At 34.9% G+C, this 21,709-nt stretch overlaps 2 protein-coding genes across 11 annotated transcripts in view; one reads left to right on the top strand and one right to left on the bottom strand.

The window, feature by feature from the left end:
* BIRC6 (baculoviral IAP repeat containing 6) overlaps positions 1 to 21,709 on the bottom strand; it is a 229,460-nt gene that overhangs the window by 118,556 nt on the left and 89,195 nt on the right. For 5 of the 10 annotated variants that reach the window (XM_027620739.2, XM_027620741.2, XM_027620748.2 and 2 more), the window contains 11 exons: positions 12,893 to 13,080; positions 11,789 to 12,112; positions 11,454 to 11,553; positions 9,294 to 9,508; positions 8,921 to 9,129; positions 8,116 to 8,462; positions 7,289 to 7,508; positions 6,422 to 6,555; positions 5,546 to 5,683; positions 3,908 to 4,035; positions 423 to 554 (listed from right to left, as the gene is read on the bottom strand). In XM_027620739.2, coding sequence (XP_027476540.2) covers positions 423 to 554; positions 3,908 to 4,035; positions 5,546 to 5,683; positions 6,422 to 6,555; positions 7,289 to 7,508; positions 8,116 to 8,462; positions 8,921 to 9,129; positions 9,294 to 9,508; positions 11,454 to 11,553; positions 11,789 to 12,112; positions 12,893 to 13,080 — 2,135 coding nt within the window. The remainder of the gene's footprint in view (positions 1 to 422; positions 555 to 3,907; positions 4,036 to 5,545; positions 5,684 to 6,421; positions 6,556 to 7,288; positions 7,509 to 8,115; positions 8,463 to 8,920; positions 9,130 to 9,293; positions 9,509 to 11,453; positions 11,554 to 11,788; positions 12,113 to 12,892; positions 13,081 to 21,709) is intronic. The other 5 variants (XM_027620742.2, XM_027620744.2, XM_027620745.2 and 2 more) reach the window with 2 other exon arrangements.
* On the top strand, positions 18,944 to 19,470 carry LOC113937070 (60S ribosomal protein L23a). Its single transcript, XM_027620749.2, has one exon. The coding sequence runs from the start codon at positions 18,993 to 18,995 to the stop codon at positions 19,458 to 19,460; it is 468 nt and encodes a 155-aa protein (XP_027476550.1). The 5' UTR covers positions 18,944 to 18,992; the 3' UTR covers positions 19,461 to 19,470.

Below are 21,709 nucleotides of genomic sequence, written 5' to 3'. Positions count from 1 at the left end.
ACATGATAAACAAAACTGGTTGCTCTATGTGTTAAAAAATACATGTTAATTATATTTTAAAATTGTATTTAAAAATCAATGGATTTAATTTTCACTTAGAAAGAACATATTAAGAAAACTATACATTTCCCTGAATCTTTTATCTTCAATTTACTGGCATGCAATCCACTTTAAAGGAAGCACACCAGAAACATAATGTAAGTCTACATATATCATATATTTCTTTGAGCTACCTTCCCTCAAAAAAAAAGAGGGTTAGAATAGATTTTTTTCATTGATAAGCAGAATAGCAAAACTTTAAGTTTCTTAATCATTATTAAAAATATTTAACGACTCAAAAAAATATTTAACTACTCAATTAAAAATATTAAAAAGGAAAGTGACTGTTCCAAACTAATTACATTAAAAAGTGAAAATCATACCTTTGAGGTAGCCTGCTTTAGTTTTGCTTGCTCTACCAGAAGTTTATATGATGATCCTTTGTTACTTTGTATTTTTTCTTTTTCCATCTGTTCTACCAAAGCTTTCTGTTTAGCTTTTAATAGGTTAAGTTGCTTTAAAAAAAAAAAAAGAGGAAAATTAATCTAACTTTTTAACCCAAATTAACCTAACAGTGTTAAAAACAACAAAGTAAATTATTATATGCCTCACAGATTTCATACATCCGACTAACGGACTAAATAATTCCCTGAAAGATTTAGTTTTAACTGCATTGCTAAGTCATTTCCAAATCCCAACTGATCTCTCCATATTATGATTAAGACGTAATTCCTCACCCATGGGAAATGGAAGTAAGTGGAAAATTTTATGTAAGCCACTAATGAGATTGATAGATATTTTTTGGAGGAAAGTTAAGTGTTTTTAAATATATGGGCAAAATATCTTTATTGCACAATATTCTTAGCTTTGTTTTTACGGCAATCTCCCTCAAGAGTAGTACATTTTTTAGAATGTCTATGTTCTTTATTAATTAAAAAATTTATCAAGATAACTGTAGATATGTAGTTATAAGAAATAAGAGATCTCTTACACACTTTACCCAATTTCCTCCAAAGACAACAATTTGTAAAGCTATAATACCACAACAGAGTACTGACACTGTAAAATTCACCAATTTTATTCAGATTTCTCTAGTTTCATCTCTACTCGTGAGTGTATGTCTGTTTGTGCACTAATTCTGCATATTTGTGGGCACATGAACCAGCACTACAGTGTCATCACCACTAGGTTCTCTCATGCTGTCCTTTTATATGGCCCACCCATGTCCCTCCTATCCATCTGCCCAATCCCTAACCCCTCACAAACACTAATCAGTAGCAATGAACCAAAACAAAGAAAGAAATGTCTGCAAAGGCCTAAAAAAATTCACTGAATGACTCAACCACATCTCCATATAAGGCAGAACATTACTCTAAACAGAAAGTCACTAAAAAGTAATAGCCATAATTATAAATGAATAATTTAGTTAAGAATTTCATAAACCTACTTCTTCAGAGAACATTTCCTTATTTTCTATTTTTGATAGATATTTTTGTTATCAGGAAAAAAATTAACTAATACAGAGAAATATTCCCTGGGCTGTAATCTCCATATATGAAGAAAAGTGTATCCTAAATTAAAAACAGCATGCACATTTATTAGATAATCAACACATGTATGTGTAAGAACTATTATAAACCAGTATTTTCAGAAAACTGTCCTAAAAGTTCTACAATAACCACGTGACAGTTACAAAAAAATAACTTTTATTTCAAAACAACCACAATCTTAGCAGCTTTAATTACTGTAAAAAGCCATTTTTTCCCTAAACTATTTGAGAATAAGCTGGCAACCTAATGACCAGCCAACTTGAATATTTTGGTGTCTATTTCCTAGAAACAAGATCCTTTCCTGCAAACCATAATAAAACCATCAAAATCAGAGAATACTGATACACTACTACCAACTATGCCTCACACCCCACTTTTAGTTCTTAAGTTTTGCCAGTCCCAATAATGTCTTTCATGGTAAAGAATAAAATACTAATATTTTACTAAGAAAAATCTACTGGGATTATACTCTAGGTTTGTTTTCCAACTTCATATCCTAAATTAAATACAGCAAGCATAAATGTTACGTGTTCAATAAAATTAGCTGATTTTGAAAGGATGCAAATTATTACCACCTAAAATTAGTTAAGAGTCAAAAAATAAAAGAGTTGAGGGAAAAGCTTCACATCATTTTTTCTGCAAAAGATCAAATAGTTAGCTCACAGTTGAAAAAGTTGTAAGTGAAAATAAATAATTTAGTGCTAAGCCCATGTTTTTAAGGACTAAAGCTTTCACAAACTTGTCAGATCCGAAGGATTTTCATATAAACTATTACAGTTTAAATCAATTATATAAATATTTATTGACAACACACTAGGCTCCATACTATGTATCAAGGATATAGTATTTAACTTTGTATATACCGTAAGAGAAAGACCCATTTTAAAAAGTAGTAATAAGAAAGTAACGGCTCATAAGAATCTGACATCAGCTATAAATTCACTTCTACACAGTAAGATGCATATCAAACAAATTGTATGTGCAATTTCAAAAGGGATCATGGAACCAAGTGAGGAAAAAAAGCAGATATATGCACAGGTGTTCTGTAGTAAAAACCACATTCTAATACATGACTTTGTGTGAAAGAAAGACTGAGTGTGAGTACGTGCAAACGTCTGCATGATAAGCAGAAGAAACACATATGCGCATTTGTTTGTATTTCAAAAAGAAAAAACCAACACTAAAGGGTTCATCAACAGGCAAATGGATAAAGAGATTGTGGAACATTCATGGAATAGTGGTCAAGAATAAAAGAAGAACCACTGATATAATCAATATGGACGAATCTCAAAAAAATCATTTTGAGCAAAGAAAGCCAGGTATAAAAGAGCACTCTGCATGACTCCTAACAATACTTTAAGAAATAATTTACTCACAGTGAAACTCACAAATTTCATGTTAACAAAATAAAAGAAGTCCTACCAAAATTTATGACGAATATAATGAAAGGAAAAGTATAGGACACATGGGGAATATACTGTATGGAGTACTATCCTAATTTGGAGAACAGAGAAGACCTCTTTGACGAAGTGATTATAAACTAATGCCTAGGAAGTTAGGTTATCTAAGCAAAAGAGTATACGACGTGGTTGGGGGTTGGTGGGGAGAGAAACAGCACACGCAACAGTCCTGGATGAGAAAACTGGGGTTGGTGGTTCATGAATTCAAATTCAGTATGGCTAGACTAAAATTTAAACCTGTAAGTTACCAAGAGGGAGCCATGATGGACACCCTGAAGCCGTGTCAGGGACTGTGACCTTCAAGCACAGGTTACTGGAAGCTACTAAGGATTCAAGAAGAGGTAAGATAAGGATTGAGAAAGAACAAAGACCCCTGGTGACTAGACGAGAAAACGGTGGCCTCTTACTTAAAACAGTATCAACAGAGATGGGAAGAAGGAGACACTTTATTTTTTTAAGATTTTTTTAAAAATTTATTCATTTGACAGAGATACAGAGAGAGAGCATGAGCTGGGGCAAGGGGCAGAGGGAGAAGCAGGCTCCCTGCTGAGCCAGGAGCCCGACGCGGGGCTCGATCCCAGGACCCTGGGATCATGACCTGAGCCGAAGGCAGACGCTGCACCATCTGAGCCACCCAGGCGCCCCAAGAAGTAGACACTTTAAAGGACCTCACCAAAAATCCATAAACTACAAACTGTTGCCATCTTACAAATAAGAAAGCTCAGTCTCAGAACTGTTAAACAATTTCTCTAAGTACCTCCTTAAATAGCATACCTAACATCTGATAACAAATCTATCTTATGCAACCTAAAGCAATGTTCTCCAACAGTAAAATTAAAAAAGCATATTGAAAATTACCTGTTTATGATGAACTAACTGCTTTCTGATTTTTCTGGAATATAATCTATCAAGGCTACTACTGCCTTTGGAAGACCTATTTATGCTCTGAGTGTGCAGATTATTGTTAATAAAACTCCACTGGTTACCTATAAAAGCAAGAAAAAGTGTTATTAGTAATTCTATTAAATGTGATTTTAAAGTACTTTACATACCCAGAAAACACAAATTTATAAATGTGTCAATCATGACAAAGCAGTTTTAAAGAAAATGAACCATTATAAAGAAATCAGTAGTAAGATTTGACCCTAGAAAGTCTAATCTAGACCCTAAATGACTTTAAGATCAGAATTTTCTGTCTCTAATCTTTCCTTTAAGATAACAGCTATCTTTCTCCACAATTGTTTAAGATTAATTTTTATACAACACACCTCTGAGGTAACTCAATTCAAACAACAACAAATGCTCACTACTGCCTATTTCAAACCCATGCTTGCGTGTAAGGACCCAAAAAGAGGATATTCAATAATCTGACTTAATGAATGCAAAAATAAGTTCAAAAATCATGCTGTGTAGCTTTTTCTCATTTTTAAAAATGTGTCCAGACTATTACTTCAAGTATCATTCTTCTGCTCAACATCACATTTGCCCATCTCCACTACTTGTTCATGCCAGCTTAACCTAAAGACATCTTTTCCTATTATCTATTATCCATTTCTTAAGTCAGTTCAAATTCTTCAAAACCTACAAAAAACGTCTTCCACTAATGTGTTTCCACAGTATCTGAATGATATAAAAACTAAGATCTCCAATACTATAATATTCCAACTTCATATGGTAGTTATACATAATTGTATAGATACCTCTCTATCCTATGAGTAAACTGACCCACAGACTCTAAATATTTAAGACATTTTCCCTCTACATGGAAAAAATTCCCCACCCTTTTCCCAAACATAATGTGCACCATAACCAATTGATTCATCTATCTATAAAACACCTCGAGGGACCTTTTTTTAATACCAGAACCCTGACAATGTGTAAAACTCAAAATTTATGGCACTTAATGGCTGTATTTAGATATAAGATGTAGCTATTTCAAAATCTTTATGAAAAGTGTTGTTAGCTTGGAAGTAGGGAAGAAAATAATTTGTCTTGCAGTTGGATTTCGTTTAATTTTAAAATTTTTCTATGCCTCAAAAATTTATGAGAAAGACTGAAACTCAAAAAAAACAAAACAAAACCAATCTGGGAATTTCCGTATCTAAGCATAAAAGCTCCTTATACTTAATTAGAACTCTACTTCATAATGATAAATAGAATGACACACTATACTCAAAGAACATAAAGAACTCTTCCCAGATTTCCTCCTCATAAATTCACTTACATGTATGGTATTAGTGTTCAAATGAGCATGGGAAAAAAAAACCTCATGAAAGACATGCTTGTATCTAGAAACTAAAAGTCATTGTCAGAAAGGGGCTTGTCCATTAAGTCCCTCAAAAGTAAGTTCTTTCCTTAAAACAGATTCCTAGTAAATTTAATTCATATTTTACATAAATTACATACAGCTGGAACCTCCAGGCCAATAGCCAGTTCTGGAACAACCGTGTAGTCACTCAAAATCCCCACCAACAGATTATTATAAACTTCTGATACCTGTCAGAAACCTCTCCCTGTCTTTACCATTCAGAGGCTTTTTTGCAGCTGCTGCTTCATCTTCAACAGTGGCCACATAATCCAGCAACCTGGACACCAGCATCACAACCCAACTGATCATGGGAATATCTAGTACTCCTATACACAGATGACAGTGGAAAAAATAATCAGGTGATTCTAAGAGTTCTAATGAAGTCTGAGAAGATAATTATGAGATAAAACATTTTATAAATTCAAAATATACCATTATCACTACTAACATTAATATTTATTTATAATAAGCCTCAAAACTAGAACCTATGGCCACAAATTGACAAACACATTGAATCTAATGGAAGACAAAAGTTTTATGGTATGAAGATAGATTCTTGATTATAGGTTGAATCCAAGAGATAATAATTTATAAACTAGGAAACAAGATATAAGGTCTTATTCTGAGACTTCCAGGTAACTAAATAAAAAAATCTCTCACTTTCCCAATCATATAGTTTTAAACTAAGTTCTAAAGTTTTTGTTCCAATAAGAATTTTGTTACTCAAATGAGATACATTATGAATGATGAGAAAAGCAACTGTGCCTAAAATTGAGACTTTTAATTAAGAGAGTCTGATTTTCATAACAGTACAGAAAAAAACATATTATAATAGTTCCCAAGTTCAAAATTCAAAAAATGAAAACATAATAGATTTATAAAGCAATAATCATATGGCAGGCAGTCAATCACATGAAAGCCTACATTCTTAAAAGTCTATAGCATAAAAGTATTAACAAAATGTACAGTGGTATTAAAATAAGTACTTCACACTAGCCATTTTATAAAAGCAGTATTTATAGGAATCTTATGTTTTTACTAAAGATGACCACTTTAAATAATACCTTCTGTCCTCCTATGCATGGGTAACTGTGGCTGAAGAGGTGACAATAAATTATCCAACAGATTAAGTAAGCTTTCTAATACTCCACTATTACTAAGTGATCTTTGACCAATGCAGGAAAGTAACATGAAGACCCTAAAAAAGAGATATGAGTAAAATACCAGTATGAATCAATATGCTCATTTAAAAAAGTAATTCACACTGAAATTTAATAGACAAATGACAGGATATGTGGTTCTTAGCACGATTTGTATCTGGAGCTACGATGTTAAAATTAGCTCTTTTTTTAAAATTTCTTTTATTTTATTTTTTTAAGATTTTATTTATTTATTTGATAGAGCGAGAGAGCACAAGCAGGGTGAACAGTAGAGGGAGAGGGAGAAGCAGGCTCCCCGCTGAGCAGGGAGCCCGATGCGAGGCTCGATCCCAGAACCCCGGGATCATGACCCGAGCCGAAGGCAGACACTTAACCATCTGAGCCACCCAGGCGCCCCAAAAAATTAGCTCATTTCAAACTCTTGGTTCTATTTCCTAACTATATCCATAAGAAATCCAGCAGAGAATTTTATCATAGTCGCAAAAGAATAAACTTAACACATAAAGTAACATAATCTGTTAGGAAATACTAGTAAACACAGATCTACGAACTCCACAGTGCAGCAGTCAGGAAACTAAAGAATGTAGCCTAGTTGTATCATGTATAATCTTCTTCAATATGTGCTTCACTGGGCATTCCCAAACCCTGGAAAGACGTGCTTCATTTCTCTGCTCAGGATCCAGCCACATACACAGAATTTCAAAATCTGAACCCTACCTGTGAAAAGTAGAAATTACTAATAAAAAACAACTCCAATATTTTCTGACCTACCTATCTTGTGGAAAGATGAGAAGCTGCTCTGAATTGTACAACTCCTGAAGAACATTAGAAAGAAACTGACCCCACCATCTTTCACCACCACAGAGCTGAACAAGCAGAAGGCCAGTGTGCAACCGTATCTTGGGGGTTCCACTGATGCACAAGTGTTTAAAAAGCTCTTCACAGGCCTGGGCATGAAATGTGCTCTGCAAAACTGCAGGAACAGAGTGTCCTATTACAAAACAGAAAACAATAAAATTTCCTATTTAAGTGTATGCTGTAGTATCAGTAGCGGCATACCTAAATACACTTTCTTCTTTACCAGCAATCAGTAACCAATTATATTCTATTTATTTTGCTATTCATTTATTTATTCTTCCTACGTAGAATTTTAATTGTTAAATACTGGGAGAGGAGAAGAGCTAGCATCTGAATCAACTATATTTAAGTGTGGTGGTGGGTGATTCACATAGTTGAGTATGTATGTGTGTGCATGTGTAATGATCAAAAATAGCTCTTGATTAGAAAATAACAGTATACTGTTAGCAATTTATTAAGTTTTCACAGTAACAATATTTAATATTTTGCCAAACTAAATGATGTACCACATCAAAAGAAAATGATGTACCACATCAAGAAAAAAAATAATCAAAAATTCATTTAAAACAAAAAAAAGGAGAAATATGGGGAAAATAAGGGGTTAACCTACAAACACATTTCGTAAATACATTAGAAAGAATATCAAAATGAATACCAGGAAATACTAACACAACAAAACATGCAACAAAATCATATCAAACACACTTCCATCATTTAAAGAACTGAAGCCAAATACAAACCATTGGAAGAGTGAAGGAGACTGAGTAAAGTGTCCAACAAATATCTGATGATGGTACGCAACTGCTCTGTGGAAGACGTTTGAATTAAATCTTTTGGATCTGACGTTTCACTTAACATCTTCCGACTTGCACCAAGAGCTACTTTGAGCCTCTGCACTGCATTATGGGCCAAATTCAGTTGAAGCTGTAGCTGAATACAATCTTGATAGGAAGAAAAAACTCTACTGTCTTCTTCAACTGCCTTGTCTGGTTTTCGCAAAAAGTACTGTGCATTGTTAGCACTGTTAAGAGGAGGAAGATCGATACTTTGCAAAAGAGTTTCCAGTCGATGACAAGCTAAGTTATACCTGTAAATAAAAAATAAATGTACAAAATAATTCCTGCAACATTATATATATTTACAAACATACACTAAAAATTAAATCTCTAAAACACGTTAACAACCATTAAAAAGAATGTCAATTGTTAAGTACTAAATAAATGAAGCCAATTATCTAATCACAATATTTTAATTTATCAAATATTGTAACACTCTAGCTTCCTACATTCTTTTGTTCTTTTCTTTTTCTTTTTTAAAGTTTATTTATTTATTTTTTTTAGTAATCTCTACACCCAACATGGGGCGTTCTTAAATGCCCAACTCTGAGATCAAGAGTCACATGTTCCTCTGACTGAGCAGCCAGGTGCTCCATCCTTTTGTTCTTTTCTATACATCTATGCAAAGACATTTCTTGAAAAATATATGTAAGACATACAAAATAAAGGGTCTCAGTAAGATTAAAATATACTGCAATTTTCTAACAACCTGCACTGTATATCCTCCTGTAGAGCAACCATCATTGCTAAATGCTGGTCAATTTCTGGTTGGTTTGCAGATTCACCCTCTCCCCTTAAAGGATCATGCATTAACTTCAGTTCGCTTTCCCAAGGTAAGATATACGTATGACCGTAGTAAAATCCTAGTGGGATTTTGGCTCTGGCATTTGTACTTCCATAACGTCCAATGACAGTGATCTGAAAAAAAAAAAAAAAAATACATACATAACCATCTGCAAAAATAAATTGTGAGCAACATATTTTAGAAGATAGTTACACTTTTTAATTATATGTCCGAGTATCTTTCATAACTTGTTGGACACACGGAAAACATATCAATTCATTGTCTTGAAGTTCTTTACCTTCATAAATCTGCACACAGGAGGTGGTATCAAATCATGCAGAATTAGTGAATGGGTGCTTATATCAGTTGCCACTACCAGTCGCCTCCCATCCACCTCTTCTCCTAATGTCCAAATGTCAATTGACAAGGAGGCCAAGTCTCCACAAGTGGGAATCAATACATCTGTCAACAGTATTGGTCTGCCAAAATCCAAGGTCACAAATCTCCTTGCTCCTATCAGAGAGACAGAGCAAGAGATGACAAAAACCACCACTGTTTCAATTAACCAAAAGATGCATTCAAAAACAGTTGGGAACATGCATCTTAAAATATGAAATCAACTTATTAAACTACAAAAAGATGGGAAAGAAAGTAAATAAGCAGCCCTCAAAAATTTTCTGAAACCTCAATCCATGCTACTTAAGACTTAAGTAAAAAGTGTACAAGAGTAAGTTTGTTATTGTAACAGCAATCAACTGTACATACAAGCTTAATTTAAAACATTAGAGTTGAAAAACTGTATTATCAAAAATAATATATGGATTAATTCTAAAAAGTATCTATGTGATCTTCTTTCAGTCATCTGGTCATTTTTTTTAAATTTCCCAAATAGATGCATTAATGATATCAAATTATATGCTTGATTTTAGTTTTCTCAAGCCTTGTTTGACTTCTTACAGAGTTAGACTCACACTGAGGCTCCGATGTAAAGTATAAGGCAGAAATCACACGTAGTCTTTACTACCACTAAAAAAAATCCCTTAGGAAGGTCCTCCAATAAAGAGAGACAGAGCTTATCTCAAACAATGTTTTTGCCCAGGCACTGACACATCACTCTCTTTAGCTACTTAGTACCAGGTGAAGTAGATGGCTTACTCTTAAGGGTCACACTAAAGTGTGGCCCCAGTATGCCTCTTTGTGTAAGCACTAGAATCACACTCAGCACGGTTGAGATGCTCACACTCATGAAAGGTAAAAATGATCTGAGAGGAATGGAAAAAGAGCAGATTTGCATCCCTCATACACATTTCGGAATAAGCCCAATTAGTCAAACAGTAGACAGAATCATTAATAATAGAATTATTTTTCTTCTTTACCAGGTTGAAGTGAGGAGGACTTAATAAACTTAAGAGCTGCATTGTACAGTGAAGGGACCCAACTAAACTGCTAGAACCCATGCTATTTTCAATGAAGCTAGTTTAGTAGAAAAAGGTAGTTACCAATACTTTCCTAACAGAAAAACCATTAAAAAACAAAGAACATAATTCTATAATCTACAGTCAATTCCATTGATAAAAAGCAAACTGCAGTGTAAACAACTGCTCATATTTCATAACACTGCACACCAACAAGTCACACTCTAAATGTTACAGACACTAATGGTGATACCAGTGAAGGATTAGTTGAATAGAAAACACCAGTAAGAATTTTATTTTATTATTTTTTAAAAACTCTCTTTTCCAAAGAAGGAACAGCCCAGTGCAATAAAGCAAATATGGTTCAACTATTCATATGATGAAAGGTAACACAGTATGCATTACATTCATATTATTCTCTGCTATAAAACACAGAAGGATTCTGTTGAATTCTGCTGCAGCTCAAGGTCAGAACTAACAGTTTGGTAGGATTATAAGGTTAAAATTGCCCATAGTTTATTATGTAAACGTGCTCTAATTGAAAGCACCTATCCCAGTCACAGGTCACTAGCACAGGAGTATGACTACAAACTTGGGTAAAATTTGAATTATCAAGACCATGGAGTGTTATTAATCTTACTCAGTTATTAAGATCAGCAGTAATTCTATCTGCTATTTTCTGGAAATGGTTTCAACACCAGAGTGCTGGTCGTAGGATATTGAAGTGTAATTTCTAGTGTCAAGATAATTGAGCAGCTACAATGGAAGTAGGTACTTATGTCCATCACAGTTCAACAGGCAAGATTCACATACAGGTCAGATTCAGAGTCTGGATAAAACGAGCCACCCTACCCAGCAGCACTCCTGCATTCAACATGCTGAGCACACAGATAAGCCTCATATAGTGCTTATTCTTGGTAAAATGTACTTACCCGGGAACAGATGGGCTTTATTTGCAAAGGAAAATCAAACTACAGAATATTAAGATTCAAAGGGCTGACAGACGAGGCAAGAAAAAACATTTTAAGAAAGTTGAAGATTACCTGAATGCATTCGCTCTATAATAATGGACTGGTGGGGTGGAGGTTGAAGAAAATGTGAAGCATGAGAAATTGCAAGAGCTAGACCAGAACCAAGTGGATTCTAGAAAAGAAAAAAGTATAACTCTATATTGATATTACTCTTGCTCTATACAAGCTAATAGCCATAATATCAAACTAACAAGTCTCATTTCCTGATATATATTCTGTAGTACTATAAACAATCTAATTTGATGTATCAAGTTGGTATAAGAAAAGTTTGCCTTCTCAGGTTAGCATATACATCAAAATAATTTTAAATGTCTAAGCGAACACCTACTTAAAATACAATAATTTACCATTCTGGACTTGCTGGAATTTTTGTTATGTGCAGCAAGATTGACTGTTGGGGGATCAATAACTGAGCCTGGGAAAAGCTGTGCAAGCTCGGCATTAATCACAACAGAAACGGCTTCATTGGGCGGGGTGAGTGGTGGAGTCATAAACAGTGGTGTTGTCTTTGGAGTGGGTGGAATAACATCCGATGGGTGGATGAAGAAGCCGGGGGCCGCCGCCGGGTTGGACGGCACGGAGTTGTGAACGGGGCCTACTGCGGAGGCAGCTGACGCCGCGGCAGCGGCTGCAGCCGTCGTCTGATGCAACTTGGCTTCCAGCTTGGCTTTCTGCAAAACAAGTAAAAGCCACAACATATAGACCACTCCTGCCTGCACAAACTGTGGGGAGTACTACCCAGGAAAAGAGCTTACGGAGATAAACATGGTCTGATGAACTAGATCTTAGCAAAAGAAAAGTGAAATTAGATTAAAAAATGGACCCAACATGAATTGAGTATTTCTTCGCTATATTAACTTCATTAAATATCTGATATATAATTTCCTGTGTCTTAGGGACCAAGGACTTCCACAAAGCAAAGGTGGAAAGGAAGAAGACCACATAAATGTAAATAAGGAAACAAAATTCTCCTCAAAGCAAAATATTAACAGGAGGAGGAAGATTCTCATGGTGCCTAACCTAATATAATGTCACCTACAATCACACAGACTGCATTTAGACCACGATGAAATCGCCAAAGCATCTGCCATTATTACTAAATTTTAATCCACGTGAATTCAATTCATCTCTAAAACGTTTCAGGATCTCCAATCCGTAAAAATTCTAATTGGTAACTCTAACGTTTGACCAACAGTGTTGAAACAGATAGATTTTACTTAGAGACTGCCCCCCCAAAATATCAACTCTATTCCTTCAGATATTTATCAAATAAAATTTATTTTTTAAAATTTAGATATATCGCAAAGACGTTACCTCCATTTTTGTAGAAACTGATTAGCTCACATCGGTCAACCTACTTTCCTTTACGAAAATAATGGTCATTTTTACAGTACTTTTTCAGCTTTTGAAGTTTAGAGACAGCATGAACAAAGAGCCAAAGAGTCTCCAACCTGTTGCTGAAGCTTCAAAAGCTGCTGCTGTTTCTCTTGCAGCACCTGCAGCTGTTGCTCGGCTGACGCCATTGCATGAGAGAGAGACTGCAAAGCTACCTGGGCTGCTGAACTCAGGGCTGTCGAAGCTTCCCCAACTGTCCCCGATGACAGTCCACCTACTGCAGGAGTAACCCCGAAGGAACTCACTGGCATAAGACAAGGGGGGAGAAAAGGGATGAGGAAAAGGTTCATAGAAACATATTCCAAGTATACTATTTTGACATTAAGACTCCAGTTTCATTTTAAAAGGTAAGAATCTATAGAGTATCAATAGAAAAATCTTAATGGTAAAAGCATACTGATTGATAATAACAGTATTCAAGTTTAAGGAATCCAGGAACTACTTCCAAATCAAAGAAAAATTAGTATGGTTTTGAACTTAAAATATTTTCAGCATATAAAAAATTTCATTTAATATGGTTAAAATAAAAACACAAAATGAGAGTAATCTTATTATACAATTTGAGCATAACAAATAAACTGAAATTTGCTTTACTAAGTTTTCCTTTGGCAATACTTCCTTCTCCCTCCCCCCAAAGCTCAAAAAAACCTTCAATTATACGAACATCATTTTAAAAATCTGATGATACCTTATTTCCTCATTTTAAAGCATAGCCTAGATGGAGTCTGGCCCACAGAGAATATGTAAAGCAATGTTTCCTACCAAATGCTCCCCAGAACTCTAATATGGAGAGAAATATGTCTGATTTGACCTATGTCAAATAATTCTGGCACATACTGCTTAGTCATGAACATCATCATCCTTTTTTTTCTTCCCCTCAAGATTTTGTTTATTTATTTGACAGAGAGAGACACAGGGAAAGAGGGAACACAAGCAGGCGGAGTGGGAGATGGAGAAGCAGGCGGGAACTGATGCAGGGCTCGATCCCAGGACCCTGGGATCATGACCTGAGCTGAAGGCAGACGCTTAACCAACTGAGCCACCCAAGCGTCCCGAAAATTATCATCCTTAAAGACTGTATGAAATTCCTATAAGTTGAATAATTTCTTTCACTTTCCTTTTCAGTGTTACTCAAATATCCATTGTAAAAATCACTCTTTCTCCATTAAATATTTACCAGTATTTGTGGAAAACATTTTAGAAAAATCTAAGATAAAAGCTTAATTTCACAACTTAATGAAAGAGGTCACCACAAAATAAGAAGGTCAAATTCAATAACAGCATTAACATTGATATTATAACAGGCCTTTACTAGAAAGTTATATTGGGGAAGGATAACCGCTACAATAGTAGGAAATGTTTAGTGTGCATTACCATGTGACGCTGTCTTAATTAATTACATATTCAATAGATGAACAACCCTGAAAAGCAGATACTCTGCTCTGTTTCTGTTTAACTAAGAACTCTGTTTCTTAGTTAATGGCTCAGAGAAGTTACCTGTAGAGCTCACAGTGGCAGAACTAGAGTTGGAACCAAGGACTATGGGAAACCAAAGCCAATGGGAGGGCACAGCGCTAAGCACGGAACTAACATCAACTCATTTCATCTTGGCAATGGCACACAGGGTAGGTACTACAGTTATCCCACTTTACAGGTAATGAATCAAAAGCTGAGGGAAAACATTTGCTCATAAATACCTGAAAAGGTGGGCGGAAAACAACACGCAGGTATCTGACAGCCTATTTTAACATCTAACAATGCTGTACTGTGCCAGGATTCAAAAAAAACTATTAAAAAAATTAAGCTCTAATCAACAAGATAGCAATAAATGAAACTGTACATAGCCTCTTACAATTAAAAGTGTCAACTTAAAAAAAAAAAAAAAACCCACACATTTATTACAGAACAGCCATACTACACTTAACCTTCAAGAATCCAACTACACAAGCATGGTCAAAGAAAAGAGCAATCATAACTCTCATAAGCTATGTAACCCAAAATGAAATATATCCGCTTCATCAAATGGTCCATCAAAGAGGAATAATTATTAGACTTACTGAAGCAGTGATATTGTACTTGTACTTTTTGGGTCATTAAAGTAATTTTCAATATTAACCATATGGAGTTTAGCCCTTTACTCACTTTAAGTTCCAATGCTTGAATAATACTTATGAGGAAATGAATTAAGGCATCAGAAACACATAAGAGACATAAACAATCCAAAAGAAATGTCATCTTACTACCACAAAATTTAAAAATCTTTTGCCCAGTCTGAGTTTTCAGGATCTTTTTTATTTTGATACTAGGGGCCTCAAAAACCAGATATAAAAATAATGGAGATGAGAACAAAATAAAAATGACTATGACCACCTTTTTCAGTATCATGTAGGAAGCCTTAGAAAGCACAAAAGAGCAAGAAAAAGAAGTAAATTTTATAATGATTAGGAAAACACTAAAGAAAAACTCCTAACAGATGCCATGATTGTGTCCATAAAAAGTCCTTAAGAATCTACAAACTATAAGAATTAGTAAGCTAATATAGCAGTATCAGCACATATGAGATTAATATGCACAAATCAATTATATTTCTATACACCACCAACCAAAAAAATGGAAATAAAATTCAGAAAAATATCACTTATAATAGCATTAAAAAAATCACATAGCTAGGGATTAATCTAAAAAAGATGTGCAAAACATCAACAGTGAAAACTAAAAAACATCTCATGGAGTAACTGAAGACCTAAATATACTAAATACACCATGTTAATGAAGTAAAAGGCTTAATATTTTTTTTAATTTTATTTATTTATTTGACAGAGACAGACAGCGAGAGAAGGAACACAAGCAGGGGGAGTGGGAGAGGGAGAAGCCGGCTTCCTGCTGAGCAGGGAGCCCGATGCAGGGCTCGCTCGATCCCAGGACCCTGGGATCATGACCTGAGCCGAAGGCAGACACTTAATGACTGAGCCACCCAGGTGCCCCATAAAAGGCTTAATAGTCAGATGTCAATTTCCCCGAACTGATTTATATTCAAATTCTAAAAAAAAAATAATACTAATAAGCTTTTTGGTGTATAAATTGTCAAGCTGATTCGAAAATTTAAATGGAAATACAGAGATCTAATGTACAGCATCCTGATAATTAATAATGCTGTATTATACACCTGAAAGTTGCTAAGAGTAGTCTTAAATGTTTTCTCCACAGAAAGAACAGATAATTACATGACAGGACAGAGGTATTAGCTAATACTATAGTGGTAATCATTTTATAATATATAAATGTATCAAACCAATACATTGTACACCTTAAACTTGCTCAATATTGTATGTCAATTATATCTCAATAAAACTGGAGAAAAATGGAAATAAAAAAGACATAGAAGCTTTAAGAAAAACAAAAAGAAGAAAAGTGGTGGATTCCACTTCTAAGTATATACTCAAGAACTGAAAACACAAAAATGTACACAAATATGCTGCATGGCAGTATTTTTCTTAACAGACAAAAAGAAGTAACAACCCAAATGCCTGCTAACTTCTCAGCAGATAAACAAAAGGAGGTATATACAAGTTGTTTTAAAAGTGGTACATCCATACAATGGAATACTATTTAGTCATAAAAAGAAATGATGTACTGATACATGCTAAGTGGATGAAACATGAAAACATATTAAGTGAAAGAAGCCAGACAAAAGGGCCACAAACTATATGATTCCACATTTATATCAAATGTATGGGGTAGGCAAATCCATAGAAAAACAACACAGATTCGTGACAGCCAGGTGATGGCGGGGAAAGGGAAACTGGGAATGACTGCTAATGACTATGCAATCTCTTTTGTGGAGTAATGGAAATATTCTGGAATTACACTGATAATGACACTGCACAACAAGCTTTATATCAATCTTTAAAATCTACCAAAAAAGAAGGAAAAAAAAAATAAAACCCTGGCGAATGTATACTATAAGATTTCAAGGCTTAATATAAAGTTGTAATAATGAAGACAATTAGGTACTGGCATAAGGCTAGACAAATTGAACAATGGAAAAAAACAGACCCACGCCAACAGCAGAGACATGATTTCTAACAGAGGTAACACTGCAGTAGAGTGTTAAGAAGGGTGTTTTTTCCCCATAAATAATTACATAGAAGATAGAATTAGTAAACCAACATGAATTAGAAAAAAATACCCATACATAGTAAAAGGAGAGATTAAAAAAATGAGAATTATATCATTTATACTGATGAGGTGTAACACACATGGAACTGCTATGGTGGTAATCACTCTATAATATATAAATGCATCAAACCAATAAATTATACACCTTAAACACACATGAAAATTAGAAATACAAAAAGAGTGAAGATAGAAAACAAGCCAGAAACAATGTTTGCACAGTTAATGGCTGAGATATTTCTAAAGCTGAAAGAAGGTATTAAGTAAGAATTCAAGAAGCCTTATGAATCCTGAGCAGGATAAATACAAATGAAACGGGATACAGCAACATCATAGAAAAATGCTAAAAAAGGGGTGGGGGAGGGAGGCCTGGGTGGCTCAGTCAGTTAAGCGTCTGCCTGTGTGGCTCAGGTCATGATCTCAGGGTCCTGGGATGGAGTCCCACATCAGGCTCCTGCTCAGCAGGAAGCCTGCTTCTCCCTCTCCTTCTCCCTCTGCCACTTCCCCTACTTGTGCACTCTCTCTCTCTCTCTGACAAATGAATGAATGAATAAAACCTTTAAAATTAAAAAAGGGGCGGTGGGGGAAAGTAGAAGAAGACAATATGAATGAATCTCAAAAACAGCTTGAGAACTTACAGTTACCTTAAAAGAGGAATTATAAGACCAACATGTAAGGTCTAACAAACACAGTGTAAGCTAAAATATAATCTTTAAATCACTAAGAGAAATAATAGCTAGAATTTTATGTCAAAATACACTTCAAGAATGAAGAGGACACCTCTAAATCTAATAAGCCAAATGTAAAATGTATTGTTATGACAGTCAGGCAAATTTAATTATGTATGAGAAACAGAGCCTAACATGGAACTGATTATGCTAATTTATTTGGTTATGATAAAAATGCATCTGGATTAATTATAGTTTGTATTACGATAAAAAATGGCATCAGTTATTATAGAGAATATCCACATTGTTTAAGGTTATATATGTGTTTTATATATATATATATATATATATATATATATATATAAAGGAAAAAAGATATACTATCTAGGATTCCTTTTGAAGTACTTCAACAAAGAAAAAGAAGAGTTAAAAGAAATGTGAAAAATATCAATAATATCGGAATCTGGATAATGACTGTGTAGTTCGTTCATCTAATTATTTTAAATGAAAATTTCCCCCCAGAAGCTAAGCTTATTCATCATCAGTAGACAAGAACAAAGAGAGAATTTACAGAATACTTTTCAAACAAAGAAAATCATACTTGATTTCAGTTCAAAAGCAAAGAAAGGAAAAGAGGATGAAATGGAATTATAAGATAAATCCAAATGAACACTGAATATAAAAAACTATAATAATGTATTTGGGAATAAAAATACACATAAAATTAAGGTATAAAATCACAACACCATCTAAATCAGGAAGGTGACAACTATTCTAGATATTTGCACTGTATAGTACAAAAAGCAGTTGGACTTCTGAATACCAAAGGTATGTGTATATTATGATCCCTGGGATAACTGCCAAAAATAGTAAAAAGTAGAAAAATAGCCCAATAAAAATATAAAAACCCAAAAGAAGAAGGAAAGAGAAAAACATGTAACTGGCAAAAGGAGAAATCTAATGCTTGTATATTAAAAACATAGCAAATTTAAATACAGATACACTAGTAATTACATTAAATGTAAATAAATACTCCAACTGAAAGACAAAGTATCAGACCGGAATAAAAAAAAAAACAACCACAGGGGTGCCTGGGTGACTCAGTCCTTAAGTGTCTGCCTTTGGCTCAGGTCATGGTCCCAGGGTCCTGGGATCGAGCCCTGCATCAGGCTCCCTGCTCAGCAGGAAGCCGGCTTCTCCCTCTCCCACTCCCCCTGCTTGTATTCCTGCTCCCACTCTCTCTCTGTCACTCTTACTCTCTGTCAAATACATAAATTTTTTTTTTTAAAGGCAACTACAAGCTTTTACAAAGATGGCGCCGAAGGCTAAGAAGGAAGCCCCTGCCCCTCCCAAAGCCGAAGCCAAAGCAAAGGCTTTGAAGGCCAAGAAAGCGGTGCTGAAAGGCGTCCACAGTCACAAAAAAAAGAAAATCCGCACGTCACCTACGTTCCGACGACCCAAGACACTGCGTCTGCGGAGGCAGCCCAAATATCCTCGAAAGACCGCCCCCAGGAGAAACAAGCTTGATCACTATGCCATCAAGTTCCCCCTGACCGCTGAGTCAGCCATGAAGAAAATAGAAGACAACAACACACTTGTGTTCATTGTGGATGTCAAGGCCAATAAGCACCAGATCAAACAGGCTGTGAAGAAGCTCTACGACATTGACGTGGCCAAGGTCAACACCTTGATTAGGCCTGATGGAGAGAAGAAGGCATATGTTCAACTGGCTCCTGACTATGATGCTTTGGATGTTGCCAACAAAATTGGAATCATCTAAACTCAGTCCAGCTAGCTAAATCTAAATTAAATTTTTTTCACCAAAAAAAAAAAAAAAGGCAACTACAAGCTGCTTATGAAAGAATAAATTCAAAGTAAAAAGAAGGAAACATGTTTATCATACAAATAGTAACCAAAAGAAAAAATGATAGAAAGTATATAAATATTAAACACAGTAACTTTAGGAAAAACAGCTAGCAGAGATAAAGAGATAATTCCTAATGATGAAAGATTAAATTCACAAGAAAGATACAAGCATTCTAAACTTGTATGGTAGTTTCAGAATACACAAAATAGAGACTGATGAAACTCAAATAGCCACCTCCACAGGTGCTGCAACAAGAATTTAACATACTGATCTTATGAACTAAAAGAAACCAAGGAGTTAATCAATAAAGACAGAGAATTTGAGGAACACAATTAGCAAATTTGCCTAAACGGACGGAGTACACTTCACCAACAAGTACAGAGTAAACATTATTGTCATGTATTCATGGAATATTTATAAAAACTGATCCTCTACAATTCCCAACACAGTGTACAAGACTGACAGAGTAATTTTTGACCCTATAGCAATTTAAATAAAAATCAATAGCAAGATAACTAGGAAATCCTCATACATTTGGAAATTAAGAAGTACATTTCTGTAATGTTACTTCCTAAAGTCGAATATACGGAAAACCTATGAAACAGCAAATCAACTTGTACATTCATATCCAAGAAAATAATATATCCAGTAGCACTAAAAGCATCACAATGGAACAACCCAAATAGCAATCAATAGTACACTAATCAAGAGTAGACACATAGGGGCGCCTGGGTGGCTCAGTCATTAAGCGTCTGCCTTCGGCTCAGGTCATGATCCCAGGGTCCTGGGATCAAGCCTCACACTGCGCTCCCTGCTCCGCGGGAAACCTGCTTCTCCCTCTCCCACTCCCCCTGCTTGTGTTCCCTCTCTCGCTGTGTCTCTCTCTGCCAAATAAATAAAATCTAAAAAAAAAAAGAGTAAACACATAAATTTTGTTTTATGCAGACAAGAGAATCTTAAATAGCAATGAAAAAGAACCAAGTAACTGCATGCACTGATACAGATGAATTTAACAATAACAACACTGAACAGAAGGCAGATCAAAAAATACATAAAAACAAATTTATATTATAAAGGCTCTAGTCAACCAGCGATCAGAAATGCATAATTAAGTGATTATACAATGAAACAAACAAAAACCAAGAAATGATTACTCTAAAAGTTAGGACAATGTTTACCTTTTAGAGAGCGAGAGAGAAATAAGTGGAAGGGGACATGAAGATACCATTTAGAGGGCTGGATATATTATTTTTTGATTTGGTGGTCACATGGACAGTTTGTTTTGTCATAAACTGCTGGTTATACAATTGTTTTCTGCATTTTTTCATAAGAGCATATTTCACAATTAACATGTTTCAAAAAAAGTAAATAAGAAGTTGAGAGACTGTAGTCACCTTTAAGCACCTTACGACCACCAGTCAAGACTTTGCCCTAACATTTAATAAAAATTCGTCTGCTGGTGGTGGTTTCATTTATGGGCAAAATACAGATAATGATTACTTGTATAGGCACACTATCTTTGGAAATTAAAGAAACTGGTTCCAGGGACGCCTGCCTGGGTGGCTCAGTTGGTTAAGCGACTGCCTTTGGCTCAGGTCATGATCCTGGAGTCCCGGGATCAAGTCCGGCATCGGGCTCCCTGCTCAGCAGAGTCTGCTTCTCCCTCTGACCCTTCCCCCCCTCATGTGCTCTCTCTCTCTCTCATTCTCTCTCTCTCAAATAAATAAATAACATCTTTTAAAAAAATGATACTGGTTCCATTGCTTGCTTTATAGGAGAGGAAAGGGAGTGTGAAGAATACTTCTCTTTTTCGAACCTACTCTTACATCTGTTATAAAATCTCATACCTTCTAAAAGCATTACTTACTCAAACACATTAATTTTAGACCCTTAATTTCAAAACAGTTCCAAGAGAGAGTGTGATTTGTAACAAAAGAGTTCTCTGAAAATTCAATTTCTTATCACGTATTTTTCTATTCCAGTGTACATGTATGTCTCTACAAAATGACTATAACAATCCAAGAAAACAAACACAAAATTTCATCCTTTTGGCATCCCTATATAAGAGAAAGATTAGATTTTAATTGAAAACTTCATGTAAATTACATAAGCCAAAGATTTCACTTAGTGGTTACTTCCACGATCAGAAGACATAAGATGAT

The sequence above is a fragment of the Zalophus californianus genome, chromosome 8 (genome assembly GCF_009762305.2).
Source record: "Zalophus californianus isolate mZalCal1 chromosome 8, mZalCal1.pri.v2, whole genome shotgun sequence".
NCBI classification, from domain to species: Eukaryota; Metazoa; Chordata; class Mammalia; order Carnivora; family Otariidae; genus Zalophus; species Zalophus californianus.
This window is presented reverse-complemented; position numbering and strand designations above follow the sequence as displayed.